The sequence below is a fragment of the Berghia stephanieae genome, chromosome 2 (assembly GCF_034508935.2).
Source record: "Berghia stephanieae isolate SIO BIC M18660-M18661 chromosome 2, UCSD_Bste_1.3, whole genome shotgun sequence".
In the NCBI taxonomy this organism is placed as follows: domain Eukaryota; kingdom Metazoa; phylum Mollusca; class Gastropoda; order Nudibranchia; family Aeolidiidae; genus Berghia; species Berghia stephanieae.
Window position 1 is genome coordinate 97516577 of NC_088361.1, and position 21099 is coordinate 97537675.

Here is a 21099-nt window from a genome sequence, read left to right on the forward strand (position 1 = left end):
TGAAAGTAACCTGGGTAAACTACGGATATGGTCGGTGTTGGGGTTGAGTGAGTTAAGTTTTCATAACTGCACGCTCTCTGTCGACAATCTTCAACTTTTCCCCATCAGATTTTTGTTTTACGACCAGTGTAAATCAATGACAATAGAAACAACAAGAGATGAAGTGAATAGAAAAGTGCCAGGACAATAGAGAATAAAAAATTTTCGCGGCGGTGATGGGGTTTGAACCTGCGACCTTATTGGTACGCCTGGCCGGTGAGAGCTTGACTCTACCGTATGAGCTATCCACGAGTCCAAAAAAAAATTGTATTAAACTCAGGTCATTCATTACTAGAGCTCTCTCTCACCGACTCTTGGAGACCGTGGGTCCAACACACAACCATCGCGAAGTTACCTGGCCAGCAGTTAAGCTTAATAGCCAATATTCTCAACACAAACATATAACATAGAAACAAATGAGACATTGAGTATGCTCCGGTATATGGGGTGAATATGTTTGTGTTGAGATTATTGGCTATTAAGCTTAACTGCTGGCCAGGTAACTTCGCGATGGTTGTGTGTTGGACCCACGGTCTCCAGGAGTTGGTGAGAGAGAGCTCTGGTAATGAATGACCTGAGTTTGATACAAAGTTTTTTTGATTCGTGGATAGCTCATACGGGAGAGTCTCGCTTTCACCGGCCAGGCGGAGTTGTCGTACCAATAAGGTCGCAGGTTCAAACCCCATCACCACCGCGAAAATTTTTTATTCTCTATTGTCTTCTGGCACTTTTCTATTCACTTCATCTCTTGTTGTTACCAACATAAGTGCCTGCTCCACTCACTTTTCTGAATTGACAATAGAAACATACTTTCACACATCATAAATTATCAGGAATCTTTGTCGTTTGCCAGGACAGGCAAGGAGTCATAACGTTATTGAGAGTTTACACCTCTCTGTTGATTGCAACCTATTTGGCATTGCAAGCTTGAATTGGGTCGAAGTATTGTTTTATGGGAAATGTGTTGGGTCAAGACTCAAAATTGAATAAACTGTCGTGTTCGATTGTTCAACTATCAACAGCATGACAAACCAAGAACAAGAATTTCACTATTGATACTAAACTAAAAATCATTATCGAGCTGGAAGCAGAAAGTCAACACGGCTTTGCAAAAACTGTGGAGAAATAGTGTGTTTCAATATCCGCCATTTCCACATTATTTATTGACGTCCTAAAAGTCACTGGGTGGGGATCCTGACCTCCCATAGCGGGCAGGGAGGTACATACTGTGTCTTCTATCCCCTTATATCTGTTTTCCAACATGCTTTCTGTCTTTGTCTCGGAATGAGATTACTTGGTTTTGTCCTGGCCCTGGCCGGAATCCTAGCTGGGAGGGAAACAGTCAAATGCATAGTTATTGTTTTGGGAGATGATATTTTTTTTCCTTGTAAATCCTCTCTCTGTTATGTGTTATTATTATTATTATTTTTATTTTGAATGTATAATGTAAGCATTTGAGTGTGTTCCTCTTTGTTGGATTGTGTGCTTGTGTCTGGATGAGACTTGTTGGTGATTTCAAACTAAGTACATTGGTGGTATGCTCTTGGAATCTACATCTGATCCCTATTTGTTATCAGTTCCCCTTTGTCTTACTTTTTCTTGGGTGCTTTAATTGTAATTCTAGAACTTTTTACTATCCCACTTTCTTCCTTTTTACTGGCGCTGATATAACCTAAATGTGTTGCAAGCGCCGTAAAAGCCTTAAAAACAAAAACAAAACCTAAAAATCAGGAAGGATTGTCTCCCTTCACATATTGGATAACTGCACGCTTTTCAGCACTCCCGAGCACTGTGCAGAAAAACGATGACTACTGTACATATACATTAATGGAGACTTGCTACCAACAATAGTTTTATTTCTTAATCAAACTGAAATGAAATGAGTATGTGTATTTTATTGAGTAAAATTTGGTCATGTAAATAAAAAGGCAGTGGTGGTTGTTTTACATGACCATTTGACCAGCATAATGTTTTGTTTTCCATTTTCCATCAGTATGCGGCTATGTGGTCTTGTGGTATGACACTCGCCTTCGGATTTGAGTCCGTTCCGTATAGCTGAGTCCTTGGAAAAGGCTCTTTACTCGCATTCTCTCACTGTACTGGGGTTAAAATGAGTACTTGGCCATTAACAACGTTGTCTCTGTCCAAAAAATTGTAATATTGCCTAACAGGCGTCATGTCTCGTTCTACATGTTAAATGTTACTACTATCTAGGAGACCCCCTCTAAAGTGCTTTGAGTATGTTTAGTGGATATTGCGCTATATAAAAGCTTACAATGCACCATATTGTGGACAAACAATGGGAGCAATCTTTATTTAGATTTCCATCTAACCAAGTCATTGATCACATGATTTGTTACTGTCCAATGATGGATATTTCTTAACATGCTGCTTTGTGTTTGAAAATTGCAAATATAGCCTTACGTCAAGCTAAACAAAATGACCGTCCATTTTGATATAGTGGCGTTTTTATAAATGGGCTGCAGTGTAGTTCCTTTTGTTTTGTTGTCTTGAGAGATTTATTTTTTCCCTTACACTTGTGAAGTTAGCATTTATGTGTGTCCTTCACAGCAGTATCCATTGCTTGTGGCTGGGTGGGACTTTTAGGGTAATAATGTCAAAATAGTCAAAATAGATTGCTCGTGGATCCTCTGTTCCGTATTTGAACCAGTCACCTGACCTCTGTCTTAGCGTTTTCCACAACTAGCTTTATTGGGTCATTGTGACTTTGATCCAGTTGCTCTCAAGGCAAAGAAGTTGAAGACTACCTCACAGAAACAAACAATAAACTAACTGACATTATCTCAATCACGACATAGAATCCACGTCCCCCCCCCCCCCCCCCCCCCCCCCCCCCCCTTATTAATCATGTGTAATAAAAAAAAAACCCACCATGCATAACAACATAAATTTTTAAAAGTAAAAAATCGGTATAGGCGACATCAAAATTTCAAATTGACAATGTCAATAAAGGCAAAATTTATGGTCCATTAAAAATGATTGCCTTCCAACCAATGAAATCCCATAGTTATAGTTATAGCAAAGAAAACGCTTGATCAGCCCGGGTTAAGCAAAGGGAGACAAAGTCCTAGCTTACTTGGCTCTTTGTATTGTACAAGCGTTCACTAGCTGGTCAACCACTGTGGCACGAACAAATGCCAGTGACTAGTTAGTGAAAGCGCCACACCTCAGTTATAAGATACACTCCAGCACAGTTTCCTCCAACTCATTCAAATGTCCTGATTTTTTCCCCTTATCATTCTTTGTTTTCATTCCATTCCTTCCTCTAATTCATACCTCAAACTAATTTCACTCAACCAAGGTAAAAAAATTAGTTAAAAAATAAATAAAGATAAAGGTTTTTTTAATGCGCCAGGTGATTTCGACCACTTATAATTTACTGTGACATTGACAGTTACTTATGTGTTTATCATGTGTATTTATCTACACTGCAGGTGTCGGTATCTAGTATCTACATATACACATGCAGACACACACAGTCACTCACACACTCTATCGCCGTTTCACATAACCGATACCTCTCTACTTATTCTTGTCACTTCGCCATCGTTCTAATTTCAATGCCATGCTCCATGATTTGCAATTGGTTAGGTATGGCAGTAAATTAATGTTGCGATACAGCTTATAATATGTCGTGTATAAAGTTATTTCCCTCAACATATCAATACAGTAAATAAACAATAAAGTTCCTTTTTTTCATCCTCAAGCAAGCGGAAATTTGTCTTAGGGTCTATTCCAAGGGAAGACGAATAACCCAGGTGTCAGCTACAGCGCAGTGCCGCAAATTGAGTTAGGGAGAGGTGGCTTGGTGAAGGCCACATAACGCGATGGATATTGGAACTAGATATCTTTCCGGTGCATTTCAAAGTCCATACCAACTGTTGAGCCACACTACCACCCCCCCCCCCCCCCCCCCCCCCCCCCTTTCCCATCAAGCCGTTATGGCATGGCACATGGCAGGGCACGGTTTCCTCAAGCATTTTTAAAATGTCGTGAGGAGTTCAGAGAAACTGTGCTTGAGTGTACTGTGCTATTAAATCACCATTGGTATCTCCGATTGCTGATCACACACTCTAATAAAATATAAGAAAACTAATCATATGTCCACCCCTGCCTTGTTGAATGAGTGAATACTTCAACCTAGCTAGTTTTTTGTCTTGCTTTGCCTCACTACGGAACTGGCCACGGGGATTCCTCATAACTTAATCACAATCAAGAACTGAGAAATAATTGAACATTATGGGTTTGATCCATAGTCACTTCCAATGAATACTGATGTTGATGCAGCTGTGGTGACGTAGTTCAAGCAGAGTTGAGTAATTAACACACCTACTATCATTAAAGTTTTGTTTGTTTTTAAGGCGCATTTAACACCATTTAGATAATTTCGGTGCCATTGAAAATGTCAGAAAATGGGATATTCAAAATATTCTAGATTTAGAATTAAAAGCATAGGAGAAAAAGTAAGACAACGGGGAATGGTTCCAATAGGGAACAGGTCGAGATTCCAAGAGTACACTATCACTACACAGAAACATACTGTGGAATACGAGTAGAACACTTACACTGGCGAACATTCAACTCAGTCGCACATAGGGCCTACTCCCTCTCATTCACAATATCAGTTTTATCAAACTTTCACACCTACAGATTATCTCAAACGTACACTTTCTCTCAGACTCATTAAAGGCCTAGTTTTCCTTTACTACTCAAAAAAAAAAAAAAAGAGGACCACTGAACGTATTGTAGTAATGGAAAACTAGTCCTTTGATGTTGTCTTCTGTGAGTCTACGCCTTCTAGATGACAAAACATGATTATATAAAAGAAAACATTGTTCAGCATCAGCTGACGAGCATGTTGAGAAGGCATACCGGGACGATCTGCCACAGACTTCCAGAAAAGTTTCACACCTTTTTTACGTTATTTTGTTTTCCCTTTTTTTTAAACAAAAATTTGCGGATCGCCCTGATATTTGCAGCTGCAAATAATGCAGATGACCGTTATTATTATTGATCAGGCCAAGATAATAGAGTGGACTAGCTTGGAGTGATGTGGTTTCAAGTAAGTAGTGATTGGCTCTGTCGTTTCATGAAGCAATATGGTAGTGGTAGCCTACTGTAGTTGGAAAAAGAGCCATAGTCAAGTACTTTACAGAACCCCTGTTATTTTGGTTACTACACTATGACACTTTTGTTCCTGGTCTGTATGATGCTGTTATCAATAGAGAAATTACACTGTATACATTTGACTGCTTCCCTCTCAGCTAAGGATCTCCGTTAAGACCAGGAAAAACTGTCGTAATCTATACAAAACAAAGACAGAAAGCAACATGCTGGGTGGGGATCCTGACCTCCCATAGCGGGCAGGGAGGTACATACTGTGTCTTCTATCCCCTTATATCCGTTTTCCAACATGCTTTGTCTTTGTCTTGGAATGAGATTACTTGGTTTTGTCCTGGCTCTGGCCGGAGTCCTAGCTGGGAGGGAAACAGTCAAATGCATAGTTATTGTTTTGGGAGATGATATTTTTTTCCTTGTAAATCATCTCTCTGTTATGTATTATTATTTTTATTTTGAATGTATAATGTAAGCATTTGAGTGTATTCCTCTTTGTTGGATTTTGTGCTTGTGTCTGGATGAGACTTATAGGTGATTTCAAACTAAGTACATTGGTGGTATGCTCTTGGAATCTACATCTGATCCCTATTTGTTCTCATTTCCCCTTTGTCTTACTTTTTCTTGGGTGCTTTAATTGCAATTCTATAATTTTTTACTATCCCATTTTCTTCCTTTTTACTGGCGCTGATATAACCTAAATGTGTTGCAAGCGCCGTAAAACCCTTAAAAACAAAAAAAACAAAAAAACAAAGTAACATGGAAAGGGGAAATGAGAAACAGAAGGTAATGGGATAGAAGACCGCATCAGTCACCCATCCGTCTGCTGTAGAAGATTAGAGGACCCGATCCGTTTTAAACAAACAAAAATTATAATTGTAAACATTGTTTGATAAAACAGAGACAACATCATAGACAGGTTGAAAAAAGAATTATGGAAGACATTTAGAAATTCATGTTTTTTTTTATTCACTTAAAGACAGAGTGTTGCCTGAATACAATACACAGAGTGTTGAATTTGACCCACAAGTGTTGGTAATTAAAGTTAAAGGAAAAAGAAATAAATAAAATTAACAAAGCTTCAAATTAAATAAAGTTCCTGTATTTAATAAAGTCTCTGTGGTGAAGTTAAATAATCAGTATATTGCACAATAAACAGAAATGAGAGAAGTGATGAGAATTTGAAAATACAAAGTACAAAAGTACAAAAACAAATTGAATTAAATGAATTAAATAAAAACAAAACATTTCACACTTAAAACCCATGTTTTCATGAGCATATGGTGTTTTCATCATGGCTGCCATCCCAACCTCAATGGGACTAGACAACTTCGTCTCGTTCCTTGTCAAGGATAGAAAAGAACAACAGAATTGGAGGACAGATGCTCTACATAACAACTGCCTGTAAAAAGATTTCAAGGTTCCATAGTCAGATATAATGAGACATATACACTGCAACAGTTTCTGCGAATTAAAAAAAAAAAAAAAAGTAACTTAATTATAAGTTCAAAAGCACAATATACTCATTGTATCACTTGACAGTTTCGCTTTCTGGACAGCAGAAGGCCATAAGCAGAGACTGTTTTAAGTTAAAGAAGTACTTATTCACAATGTTCTTGATTTACTTCTTTGACTCTACAAAATAATAGATATACAGTGGGTTTTAGAAAAGATTAAAATAAGGGAGTTGAAGTCAAGGGGATTCTTTACACAAAGCTAAAGAAATGTTGCTGAAATGCAAACAATCTTTGGATCTAAAATTCGTATAAATGGTATATTTAGATGAGGACATAATATTACAAAATTTTCATTTTCCTGACCCAACTATGGAGTCACCATTGTAGCACTGTTATGTATTGTGACATCCACTCCTTAGTATCCCATTTTCTTTGGGTCCTACACCCAAACATTAACCCGCAGATGTTTGTTTTGTTTGTTTATTAGGGTTTTACGGCGCTTGCAACAAATTTAGGTCATAGCAGCGCCAGTAAAAAGGAAGAAAATCGGATAGTAAAGACATTTTTGATGTAAAATTAAAAGGACTTAAGGAAAAGGTAAGACAAAGAGGGATGGTTCAAATAGGGAACAGATTTAGATTCCAAGAGCACACTTTGTTTGTTTTTTGTTTTTAAGGGTTTTACGGCGCTTGCAACACTTTAAGGTCATATCAGCGCCAGTAAAAAGGAAGAAAATGGGATAGTAAAAAGTTCTAGAATTACAATTAAAGCACAAAAGAAAAGGTAAGACAAAGGGAAATTGGTTGAAATAGGGAACAGATGTAGATTCCAAGAGCACACCGTCAAAGTACTTAGTTTGAGATCACCTAAAAGTCTCATCCAGACACAAGCACAGGTACCAACTAAGAGGAATAGACTCAAATGTTTACCAATCATATAATAAACTAAACATAAAACAATGCATAACAGAGAGATGATTTACAAGGAAAAAAATATCATCTCCCAAAACTATAACTAGACATTCGACTGTTTCCCTCCCAGCCAAGGAACTCCGGCAAGGGTCAGGACAAAACCAAGTAATCTCATTCCACGACAATGACAGGAAACAATTGGAAAACGGGTATGGGGGGATAGAAGACACAGCATGTACCTCCCTGCCCACTATGGGAGGTCAGGATCCCCACCCAGCAAGAGCACACTTTAAGTGTACTGAGTTTGAGATCACCTAAAAGTCTCAACCAGACACCAGCACAAGATCCCACTAAGAGGAATACACTAAATGTTTACGAATCATATGTTAAAAATAACAGTACATAACAACAGAGAGATGATTTACAAGGAAAAAAATATCCTCTCCCAAAACTATAACTATACATTCGACTGTTTACCTACCAGCCAGGGTCAGGACAAAACCAAGTAATCTCATTTCAAGACAAAGACAGAAATTAAATCAAGTGGAAAACAGATACAGGGGGATAGAAGACACAACAAGTACCTCCCAGCCACAATAGGAGGTCAGGAACCCCACCCAGTAACCTACAGATCTCATTAACTACCTACTGAGTTTAGAACAAGATGACTAAATTCTATCGCTTGTACAGAATTTGACTCTGCACAACTAAAGCATGACCCTTCATAATGAGGTAAGAAAATTAATTCTGTACAAACTTATTCCACTTTAGAATCAATCACAGAACGTAGAGGTTTACTTTCCTTACCCTGAAAGAACGCAAATTTCCATGAACATCTTTCAGGTTAACCAATCAATTAATGACATACTTTTTTAATCAATGTAATTGTAAAGAAAGTTTCCACTTTCAGAATATCACAATCAGAATGAAGTATTTTATAAGTATTGAATTAGTTGACCTGAACAACGTTTATGGTGAAAAATCTCCCTACTGTGAAATTCTTTAGAATACATCTTACTTCATTAAGAAACAAAAAACAAATCCTGTCTGTTTTTTCCCCCCTTAAAATTTTGAATAAGTTAAATATGAAGAAGAAAATCCAAAATTATTTTGCACATCAATTCCATGTGTAAAAGTGAAAGTCTGGCAGCCATTAACAGGAAAACAATTCAAAAAAGAAAAGAAACAACAATAAAAACAAAAACGACTGGGATAAATAATTCAACAAAATAAATGTATAACATGCAATTTATACTGAAATTGTAAAGGAATGCTTATAAATTTCTCATTTAATATATAATAACAATAATATCCAGACATTAATATAATATGCAATCACAGGTACAGAGTAAAACCTTACTTTCCAATCAACTTAACAGCATACAAGCGCAAACTACAAAAAATGTTTGTTAAACCAGTGAAGTTGTTAGTTTCAGAAATTACAGTATACCAAGATTTGAATACATATATTCATTTTGGAGCAGAAGATACTATTACCCTTTTCTGCTTTCTTTCTCTTCAACGTCCCCCTCCCCTACAAGAGAGAGAACAAATGTTTTTTTTGTTTTTTAAGGATTTTACGGCGCTTGCAACACATTAAAGTCATATCAGTGCCAGTAAAAAGGAAGAAAATGGGATAGTAAAAAGTTCTAGAATTACAATTAAAGCAGCCAAGAGAAAGTAAGACAAAGGGGAACTGGGAACAAATAGGGATCAGATGTAGAATCCAAGAGCATACCACCAATGTACTTAGTTTGAGATCACCTATAAGTCTCATCCGGACACATGCACAAAATCCAACAACAGGCCTGTACTGTAAATGGTTGGTGAAAAAATTGTCGGAACTTTTTGAACATGCAAAAATAGACACAACAGGACAAAAATATGGACACAACACAGATATGACACGTCAATTGACTAGTCAAATCATGTCACTTTCCCCTACTTATTTATAACGAGGTCCTTATTTTATGGTATCACAAAAAAAAAAATCCCAATTATTTGAGGTCCCAGTTCTGAGTTAGTTGTAAAATGAAAGGAAAAGAACAATTCCTACCCTTTTGAAGGATGTGTATCTAGACGTCTAGTGCTCGACACGGGAAGCTGCGCATCTTCGCTCCTGTTTGTGTTAAATGTTTACGCTGATTCTTTCGTTTATTTGGATTAATTCTTATAGAAGAAGAAGAAGAAGAAGAAGAAGAAGAAGAAGAAGAAGAAGAAGAAGAAGAAGAAGAAGAAGAAGAAGAAGAAGAAAAAGAAGAAGAAGAAAAGGAGGTGGTGCGGCGGTGTGAGAGCTTTCGAAGAAGAATATATATTCGAAGAAAAATAATTATTTCGCATTATTTTTTTTCCGTCTCACATCGGGACAGAACCAAAGAAATATAGAGACTGAGAAATAAGAACCGGAGATATGCATACGTGTCAGTAGCAAAATAGAGAGAAACCTTCCGGTCCGGTTCGACACACTTCTGTGTGTGCGTTATTTACTGACTATGTGTGTGTGTGAAGACGACTCGCTCGAACTTCGCGACCTCTCTCTCGCTGGCTGTGGCACAGTAGCCAAGCAGTGAATACATATATACGTCTAGTGGAGCGTGTAGGTGGCATGATAATATTATAGCTAACCGATAGACGGCATGTTTTGTCTTTGATGCGACAAATAAAAAGTTTTTTTGTTTTGTTTTTTTTAAGTCGGCATTTGAAACGGAATAAAATCTAATTTTTTCAAGGAACGAAATAAAAGTCTTTTATTTTCTTTTTTTATTGGTTCTATTCTTTGGCGTTACGAATTTTATTTTTACTATTATCTTTCATTTTTTATTTTTTTTTAAGCACTTATAGATTAAAATCGTACTCTCGGAAATCCGACAATAGACGGAAGATTTACAGGCCTGCAACAAAAAGGAATACACTCAAATGCTTACATTATACATTAAAAATAACAAATATAATAATGTATAACAGAGAGATGATTTACAAGGAAAAAAATATCATCTCCAAAAACAATAACTATGCATTTGACTGTTTCCCTCCCAGTCAGGACTCCGGCCAGGGCCAGGAAAAAAACAAGTAATCTCATTCCAAGACAAAGACAGAAAGCATGTTGGAAAACAGATATAAGGGGATAGAAGACACAGTATGTACCTCCCTGCCCGCTATGGGAGGTCAGGATCCCCACCCAGAGAGAGAACAAAAAAAGCACACAAAAAACAAAAGGGAAGTTTAAAGAATTTGTCATCGTCTTGAACCTCAAACTCTTCATTAACACAAAATGATGGAAGGGGGTTAATTCAGAAATATCACAAAGGCAAAACGAGCAAACTGACATGGAATGAATCATATCCTTTGTCCGGCCAAAGTATTGGGAAAAATTCAAACTTCATTTGGCCGTACCATAAAAAAAGCATTATTTCCTTGACAAAGCTGTGATTACCTGTGGTAATGGTCTCAGTCCGGCTGGCTAATTTTTCATTTTTACCCATTTTTAGAGAGCAATAACATTAAAATGAGCTACTCAAAAAATCAAAAACAGATTCCATCTTTAACTTCATAGCACTTTAGACAGTTTGGATACAGAAATTCTTATGGAAACAATTCTTTTCAATTATTTTTAATTTGGTTGAAAAGCGGTTATCGCAATACTTTTCATTACAATATGCATTCGCCATTGGAGGTCGGGTTTAAAAAATATATGTGGCTTTGTCAAACTTGCACAAAGCATCTTTATCTTTGGACAGAACACAGGGAAATGGTTGATGACACTTTGGTCTGAATCTTATTATAATGTAGCTATTCACTTTGTAGATATTTACGAACAAAATGTAATGGAAATTTACGTAACAATTCGTGCATTCATAGAGAAAAATACATTGAAATACAGTAGGGCCAAATAGAGTTGGCTAAAAGAAATATGCTCTATTATGATACACAGCCAAATACATTCATTTTTTTGTAAGGTGCAGCCCAACGAAGACCAATATGCTTTTTTAGGTTATGACTGGACAAAGGATATCAAAGTTATTATCCAATTCAAGAAGAAATAAAGCTTTTGATGAAACAATAATATGGGTTAATGATTACTGAACTTTCCATCCAAAAGCATCCTTTACTGTCAATCAAAAAAAAGGAAGACAAAAGTAAGATTTAAAAATTGGACAAAATAGTTATAATCATTGAATCATTATATTTCGAAGATTATATGAGTACAAGAGAAAAGCTATTCATATTACATCCTATACAAAGAATAAAACTGGATTTCTGGGGAAATATCAATGACACTAATTTAACCTAGTTATAGAGTGCCTCTTCAGTTTCCTTGTAATATTTCTTTTTAAAATTTAATCAAAGCGTTAAAACAAAGACAAAGGGAATAATGTAAAATATCTTATGCATACTGAGGGGTCATCTTTCTAGAAAAAACAAAAGTAATTAAGTTTTACAGAAGTCATGGACATAGAGATATTTCAACAAATCTCCTGAGTTGATGTGAAGTCAAAATAAAAGAGCTTCTTTCAAAAGAGAACACAAGTGGAACGTGCAAAGGAGACATAAATCTTTAAAGAGGCTGATTCACGGCATGCTTCCCCCCCCCCCCCCCCCCCCCCCCCCCCCCCCCCCCGCCCACAACAACAAAAAAGTGATCACTGCCTACTAAAAACAATAATCCAACTTGCAATAGCCCACTGCGTAATGACTTAACTGCTACTCTCATGTAACAGAATCATCCCACCTCTTCAATTATTTCACTATTACTACAAAGCAATTTATATAGAACCATAAATTATATCCAACTTTGCACATGACAAAGACCATAAGATTCAAAACTTGTTTCCTAGACATATGCGGAACTCAATGTATACAATAAAAACTCACAAACATTCATATAGATTACTTAATAGCACTCATCCACATTTTTGTCAACCTGGAAAGAATCCAATACTACGCCTATCAGATATATTTCCCTCCAAAACAGCACGACATATTTGCGTTGTGTCCTAATCATAGTCATAATCAGAAAAATCATCATGACCAAATTACACATAATTAGTTATTATAGCTTCCTATTAACTTTTTAGATTTGTCGACAACCATCAGATGACTAAATGCTCAGTGGTTTAATCTTATTTTGATTAACTAATAGCTCTGTTCTATTGCTTTTATTGACCGAGCATTATCAAAAAACTAGACACTGTATTGGGACGGATGAGAATGCCTAGATCTCAGAAAAACTTATATACGAAAAATAAATAAAAAATCAGTGATGAGATTTTTGCCCAATGAAAGAAATAGAGATATTCATTACATTGAAACTGGAAAGAAGCATGACACTGCTAGAATTATCTCCTGCTAATCTCTTTTTTTTTTTGGCATTACCGCCCCAAAACTCCCATCCGTGGAATCTTTTCTATATTCGCATTAATGGAGAGAAAGATAAAGGGAGTCACATTTACTCTCTTTATCAGTCTCTCCATTTTATTGACTCACTTAGGCACTTCTAGTTTTTGGTTTGCCATTAATGACCCAGTAATATCACCTCAGGGCTGGGTCACTTGGCAGTGACCACTGTAATATTAAAATCTTAATTGTCCCTTATGAGGAGATCTCTGTTTTGCACTTCTGCTGCCTCATGAAAGAAGATTTGCCCATACATTACAGGAACGTAAGGAGTCTTTTTCTTTATCCTTTATCATTATTTCCCATGAGTACCTACTGTTCAAGGTAGACAATTTCTCCCATCGGGATGAAGCAGCTTGCAACGTGTTGTGACTTTTCAGTCCAGTTTGGTAACTCGATATTCCAGTAGAGATTGAGAAAACCATATTGTTTAAAATTTAGATTTATATTACCAATAAGAATATTCCATTCCATAATAATGATAACAATACCAACATCAATAATAATAACAGCAACAACAATAGTAGTAATCATCTTGATTCATTGGAGAAATAAAGTGTATTATCAAATTAATGTTGTGCAAGAAACTCATCAATTGGACAAAAATAACATACAATACTGTTGTTACAAATTATGAGTATGCCGTATATCATAACTAAGCTATGTTAAATTAAAAAATAGCATAAGACATGAATTGTATTCAAATTAGCATTTGACTTATATGTGCAAAAAAAAAAAGAGAGAAATACTGAATGTGACATTGCAAAAATAATGTAAACAAATTAATAAGAATAATGATAAACCCATGCCGGCAGAGTTGCTTGGATCTTCCACAAAATCATTTTCAAAGAGTGTCTTTCCATTTATAATTTGTCAAGTTTAAATATTCAATTGAACAACAGAATATCACTTATCTAATCTGAATTGACCTGAAACAAAAAACGCAATATGTAATAATAGTAATAATAAAAATTTTAATTTTAAAAAATATCTTGAAAACAAAAGCACTTCAATGCCAGTCTTATCAATCACACACTACTCTCTTCTCTCTCCATTCACGCATTCCAAGTGGCACATTATTCAAAATAAATCACAACCACCTTCGCCAATTCAAAAAGACAAAAGAGCAATTACATTAAAGGCAAATTATCTCTGAAATACGCAGCTTCCTCAATTAATGTCACACAATGGCTTGCCCTGTGAAAAATAAAAATACCGTCCATAAGGTTTCATAGGGAAAAATAAAATTGAAAGTTGAATTTTTCTCTTCTGACTTATAATCTATGGATATAATCTTTTGTTATTAATTGAAAAGTAAGCATACACTTCTCAATCTAATTTCAACTCTTATTATAAGGAACTACTTCACATTAGGTGGGCCTCTAATAAAAATGAATGAATGTATTCTCTGGGCCATATGATGAAAAAAAAATAAAATTTTTAAATGTGGTTCCATGTAAAATAATGCCCCTTTATTCATGTGGTAAAAAAATGTGATAAGTATAGGCTGACGATATTCATACCACTACTAAAACTAGATTTTGCAAAATTACTAAAAAGAGAACATTTTATACTGATAGAACTGCAATAAACAGAAAATGGTTTTGGTAAGGAGAGAGTACGGATGTCAGCTTGACATATTTAATTCCAACACCAAACATTTGTTTTGGAAGTTCTTTGGCACATAAAGATTGGGTTTGACATTTTATTGAAAATCATTCAATCTCTTATGAATTTAGTTCACAAACAAAAAATAATGACACAAACATTATTAATGACAACAGTGGGATTCGAACCCATCACTTTAGTCATATGTCAAAAGTCACCTTACCAGACGACCATATAAAGGTTGAAGCACTTTTATATATTTATATACAATTGAAAACACCTCAACTAATTTTATTGCGACGTAACAAGAAATTTTAATATTTTAGAATATGTTACTGGAAAGACGTTTTGGGGGATTGGGGGACCAAAATCGTGGTCAACCAAACAAGCCATTTGAGCTTGTCTATCAAAATCTTGGTATCCCCAGAAAATTGGTCAGTATGACCAGGGAGTTCATGATTGTGGTATCCCTAAGTATCTTCAATCTTCTGACGTATTACTATTCTTTGCTTTCTTTTCTCCAGGGGTTTTTCTGATTGTTTTAAAAGGTTTTACAGCGTTTTACCAAAAGCGCAATTTAATTTACGAAAACAGAATGACTAGAGAGCCATAAGCTCACAAATTTTTCGTCAGACACAAAAGTGTTGGGAGTACAAATAGGGAAAGGTGGTAGTTTTTCTTGTTTGTAGTCGTATGACAAATAGCCACTTCGATAATTATATTGTAAAAAAACAACCACTCATTTGACCTTTGTCACAATGAACAAAGGAAATGGAAATGGATTGGGCACATTTTGAGAAAGGAAGACGGTAACATCATGAAGAAAGCATTGGAATGGAACCCACAAGGCCAGTTGAAAAGAGGTCGCCAACCAACAAACCTGATGGCATACTTTGGACAGCAACCTAAAGACCATCAAGACAACATGGGGTAGGCAAAGACGGTGGCCTAAGATCGATCCAGATGAAGATCTGTGTAGAAGCCCTATACTCCCAAGGGAGTTAAAAGGAATAAGGAATAAACAGACATGTATGTCTCTTTTATGTTTGCTTCCAGCAGTTTTGAAGAGAAGTGTTTGCAATGATTAGGTCCCGATCAGATCCACAAAAAGATAGGTATATGATGGGAAAGTAACAAGATGTTTGATCTTAACTTTAATGGCTAGCAGTCCAATAAAAATCAAGCCAAATAGAAATTTTTAAAAAAAAGGAGTCCAAGAGCAATATATTTCCATGTTTGTTGTCTGAAACAGGCACTAAAATACCTGCCAATAATTGACACAAAGAGAGATGACTCCCAAAAACACAAACATTTCCTTACAAAGATTGCAATGTAGAAGGAGATTAGAAACAAGCAAGGGTTGATGTACTGGCATTAAGAATGACTATAAAACTAGTTTAGCTACATCCATTCTAATTATAAAACACTAATTTACTTTTTTGTAAAATATTTATTGAAATGACCTTTCCCTAAAATAATTTCAAAGGCCTACAATATTAACTATACAACTATCTACATCAAGAGGATTATGATAATTTTATTTTTAATTTTATAAGCACACTACAATACCATCAAATACCATCCCATCCACAGTCCCTTTATTTCAAATGAAGTAAAGCTCCAAAACCTCTCTGTTGTAGTAGTGGCAGTGACGAGGTCGTAGGAGTGATGGAAGTGATGAGGTGGTTGCTGTTGTAGTGGTAGTGATGTGGTGGTGGTGGTGGTTGTTGTAGTAGTAGTGGTAGTGATGATGTGTTGGTGGTTGTTGTAGTAGAAGTGGTGAGATGATGGAGGACGTTGGATGATGTAGTGGTTGTGATGGTGTGGTAGTGGTGGTTGTAGTAGCAATGGTAGTGATGATGCTGTTGTAGTGGTTGTTGTAGTAGTAGTGTTTGTAGTGATGGTGGTTGTTATAGTGATAGTGATGACAATCTTCAAGATATTCTGGCCGAACACAATCTCAAATGAGGACATGAGAGCGAGCGCTGAAGTGGAGTCTCTGAATGTTGGAGCATGTCTGTCGCAGACTTGATGAAACACTGATAAGAAAGGCTCTGCAATGGCCACACCAAGGAAAGACGAAGCGAGGCCGCCCCAAGGAGACTTGGAGACATTCCATAGAGAGGGACCTACGACAGAGAGGTCTGTCCCTCGAGATGGCCCCAAGAATAGCTGCTGACAGGACCAGGTGGAGATCCTTTGCATCGCCTCAAGTGCCAGCAGGCCCACAGAGGATTGAGTGAGTGAGGACAATGTGGTGGTGGTGATTGTAGTAGTGGCAGTGACAAGGATGTGGTGGTAGAGGTGTTGGGGAGTAGGGGGTACCCTTGGAGCAATATGACATCACTGGAATTTGACATAAGTTTCCTGTAACCCGGAATTTTTTGCTCAGACCGGATTTTCCCCCGGTGAAACTGCAGTTTTGGCATCACTGGGGATAGTTACTGATTTTACCATGGTACTGTAGATGTATTACAACTTACCTATTTCCGTCTGCTCATTTCAAATACAGTGTAATCATCGTCTTCATCAGCACCATCACCTAGGGGCTCCATTTCCATGTCACCACGATCCCCTTGTTTAGTGATAATGCCATACTTTCTAGATTTGGATCGTCTTCTCCTGAGTCTAAAATAAAAGTGGGAAAGAAAAAAAAGGAAATGCGAGATATTGGAATCAAAGAAAACATTGAAATAAATATTTAAAACAATCAATAATCTTCATGAGGGAAAATATAATCCACTAAATAGGACAATAAAAACAGGCCCTCTAAACATGACGATGACAAATTTTCATAATGTCACGTGCATATCTTACTATTTAAAAGGATTTACATTTAAATTCAGGCAAAGTGCAATGTGATGGCACCCACAGAGTGACACTGTTCTTCACAAATGTTGAAAACTGGGGTGATCCCTTCTTTGCTCTGACTTTATTTCCAGTCAAAGTTTCTGAATTGGTAATATTTATAATTTTTTAATATGTAACTGCTTTGAGTGGTGTGATTGTTTAAAGTCTTTTGAATGTCGCTCTCAACAAAGTTATAAAACCATCAACATCACAATGATGATTAATTGAAAAAGGACTTTGTTTTGTTTTTATCATATCATTCCTTCAATTTGATCTGTAAGTAATTGTAAGATTAGCAACTTGTACTCAACATACCCAATGACTAAACATGTTATTACACCATTAGAGTGATCTAAGATTCTTAAATGCCAGGACTTCAACTTCAAAATAATATGTGAACGGCCTCTGCAGACTCTAATAGTAATAGCTGTCACCCCAATAATAAAAATTGTAGTAGGTTGTTATAAAGTAGTAGTAATAAGCTTTCATGGCACCTTATTTTCAAGGTCTAAAGGCACCTTTCAAAAAGGTTCAGATGCAGATGCATTCCAACATAATCCAAATTACAGTCGAAGACGACATCGACGGGACTACTGTAAAATGTTGGTATAAGCACGATGTTGATATATCAGTCAATTAATCAAAATGAAAGGAAAACAAATGAGAAAATGCGAGATATTGACAAGGGAAGTCAATTTTGATGATTTGGTGGCCTTTGAAAGGACCAATTTTGAAAATTTATGATGGTTCACTTTATTTAACTATAAAAAGTCTGTCTCAAGGCAAAAAATAATTTTATGAATCCTTTCCTCAGCACTGACAAGGACGTCAAATAAAGAAGCAGCCTCATGAAATTGCTGAGCAAAACACTGGAGTGTCTTGATGGCTACTATAGTGGTATGACCGGAAACTGGTCCTGACCGTGCAGTATTCTCACCTGACTCCACATCAACAACAATGGCATTTCCTAAAACTTAACTATCGAGACTGAGTACCGGTAATTGTAGCATTGACCTTGCCGATAATATAGAGACAGAGAAGCTGAGAATTGGCACTGCATATAAGAGAATTGAGAAAGTGTTGTGTTTTTTTGTTTTTATTTGGGGGGGGAGTAAGTCCGACTTATTTACCAACAATCACATCATTCTCAGTTCCAGATCGGGATTGACCAGCAGGTCTCACACATAGTGGGTGGGGTAGTGTGTGGATCGTTTCTCCTTAGCCTTTTTGTTGAAAGCTAAGTAATATTGATATCGGGAATTCCCATTACTGGTATCAGTACAGAGAAATGCTGGTACAGCCCAGGACTAGACTTGACCGTTGATATCATCACTGTTCTGATCAATTAATGTGATGTCATCTTGCATTTCATATGACTGTTACTTGACATGAAAGCGGACATCTCTGTATATTTTCATTGGCTATTGCATTTTACGTGATTGCAGGTTATATCGACCATATAAAAATTGTATTCCTTTTATCTATTTATTTTTTGGGACAAATTATCGCAGGTATCAATGGTTTGCAACGTTGATATAACCTTCTTGAGGTAAAATTGATGTCGATATAAGCGATCTTTATTTACCAATGTCAGATAGTGGAAAGAAAAAAAACGGGACTTTGACTTTGATTTCATGTCGAAATATATTCGCTCTGCACTGTACTTGGGACTCCAGAGAAAGTTTTTCAACTCTTTGAAAGTGAACGTTTAGCATCTCTGTTCTGTGCATTGATCCCAGATGAAGTCTAGGAATTTCTGACCCTCTTGTCCACCCTGCAGCTGCATCTGCTAGATTTGGTTAAAAAAACGACAACTTTTTTGTCCTATCCCAGGAAACAATCAACAATTGTCTCAGTCTTATGAGTGCAACAGAGACTGGGATAACCTCCAGCTTCATAAAAGCCTAGTTGATGCTAAGAACTATTTAGAGGGGGTCTAATTTTTTTAATAGGAGAGAAACACCATCAGAATCTTGTTTCTTAAAGAGCACATTAGATCTCACAATTATTTTATGAGATCCATGTTAATCATGCTTAAAACGCAATAAAACTAGGAGTAGGAGACGATAATAGTTTTATAATAAATACTTAACAAATCTTATTTGTGATCCATTCTGTAATACGAAGAGCATTTGTATGTTCTGTTGAATCTGCTGATTAATAGGGGCACCATATAAATCGGACTTTTATCAAGAAACAACACCTCTAAATTAAATGGCTTGAACCAAATTTTTCTATTTGTTTGTTTTTAAGGGTTTTATGGTACTTGCAACACGTTGGGATAGTAAAAGTTCTAAAATTACAATTAAAGCACCCAAGAGAAAGTAAGACAAAGTGGAACTGGGAAAAGATAGGGATCAGATGTTGATTCCAAGAGCATACCATCAATGGACTTAGTTTGAGATTACCTATCCGGACAAAATCCAACAAAGAGGAATACACGCAACTGCTTACATTATACATTCAAAATAACACATATAATCATATAATAATACATTACAGAGAGATGATTTACAGGGGAAAAAACTATCATCTCCCAAAACAATAACTATGCATTTGACTGTTTCCCTCCCAGCCAGGGCTCTCATTAAAAGACAAAGAGCATGTTGGAAAACAGATATAAAGGGATAGAAGACACAGTATGTACCTCTCTGCCCACTATGGGAGAAATCTTTCTATGTTTAAACCTCTCAGTTGATGCTTGTAAAGATCACCCCGGATTTTTCTTTGGGCAAATAAATGATCTATATATGTTAGATTTAGATGGACAGTCAAACAGAAAAATAAAGAGAGGAAGAGAAAAAAAAAGGTAGATAAAGATAGTAGAGAAGAGAGAGAGAGAGAGAGAGAGAGAGAGAGAGAGAGAGAGAGAGAGAGAGAGAGAGAGAGAGAGAGAGAGAGTTTGCAGTGGGATATATTTACCTTATAGCTTTGATAACAAAATAGATAATCACGACGCCTGTCACCGCTAACAAGACATACATGGTACGAAAGAGCATTCCACTGTTAGAGGACACCTTTTCCAAAATGTAGCTGACCATGCCCTTGTTGTCCTTGCATAATGTAGTGTTGATATACTTTGGAAGAGTACAATTAATATGATCACTACTTTTAACATTTGAATTAGCAACATGCTCATTCTTTTGATTCCCTGTACCCGTATTTGATTGTTCATTGATTTGATGCGAGTTCAGCTTCGGAGTGGTGGTTTCTTTATTGTCTGCAACAGCTGCTCTTTCATCGACGCTTTGTGTCGAGACAAAAACCGGATTCATGAGCAGTAAGAAGAATAAAGCAAAAAACAACATTTTGTTATACGTTAACGTAGGTCCCTTTGAAATCCTGGCAGACTTTGGTGTTGTTTCTATGGTCTCAATGAGACTCTCGTTCGAGTCGGGTCGTGTTTGTCCTGCTGCGGACATTCTGATTGTTGGAATTTAATAGGTCCTTTTCTTTCCAGCCTTACTGTTAGCACGGGATCTGCACGAGAAAAATCACTTATACATCTTTCAAGACAATGCATCATCAAAATAATAAACTGTTGGTGAGTAAGTGTACGATCTATTTGGTTTCATTTCATTTCTTGGTGACAGGCTGGCTCACTTGCAGTAGACATGCGAAAAGAAAATAAACACGTCATGAACTTTGTTTCCGGTTGATCTCTAGTAGATTAAAGTTTCGTTAATCTGTCATCAGAGTTTACA

General features: G+C 36.4%; 1 protein-coding gene across 1 annotated transcript; it reads right to left on the bottom strand.

The window, feature by feature from the left end:
* Positions 1-11483: 11483 nt before the first annotated feature.
* On the bottom strand, positions 11484-21030 carry LOC144965979 (uncharacterized). The gene is made up of 3 exons (XM_078901902.1): positions 20318-21030; positions 17029-17173; positions 11484-14134 (listed from the first exon to the last, which is right to left on the bottom strand). The coding sequence occupies exons 1-2, from the start codon at positions 20815-20817 to the stop codon at positions 17029-17031; spliced, it is 645 nt and encodes a 214-aa protein (XP_078758028.1). The 5' UTR covers positions 20818-21030; the 3' UTR covers positions 11484-14134.
* Between the last annotated feature and the right edge of the window lie 69 nt (positions 21031-21099).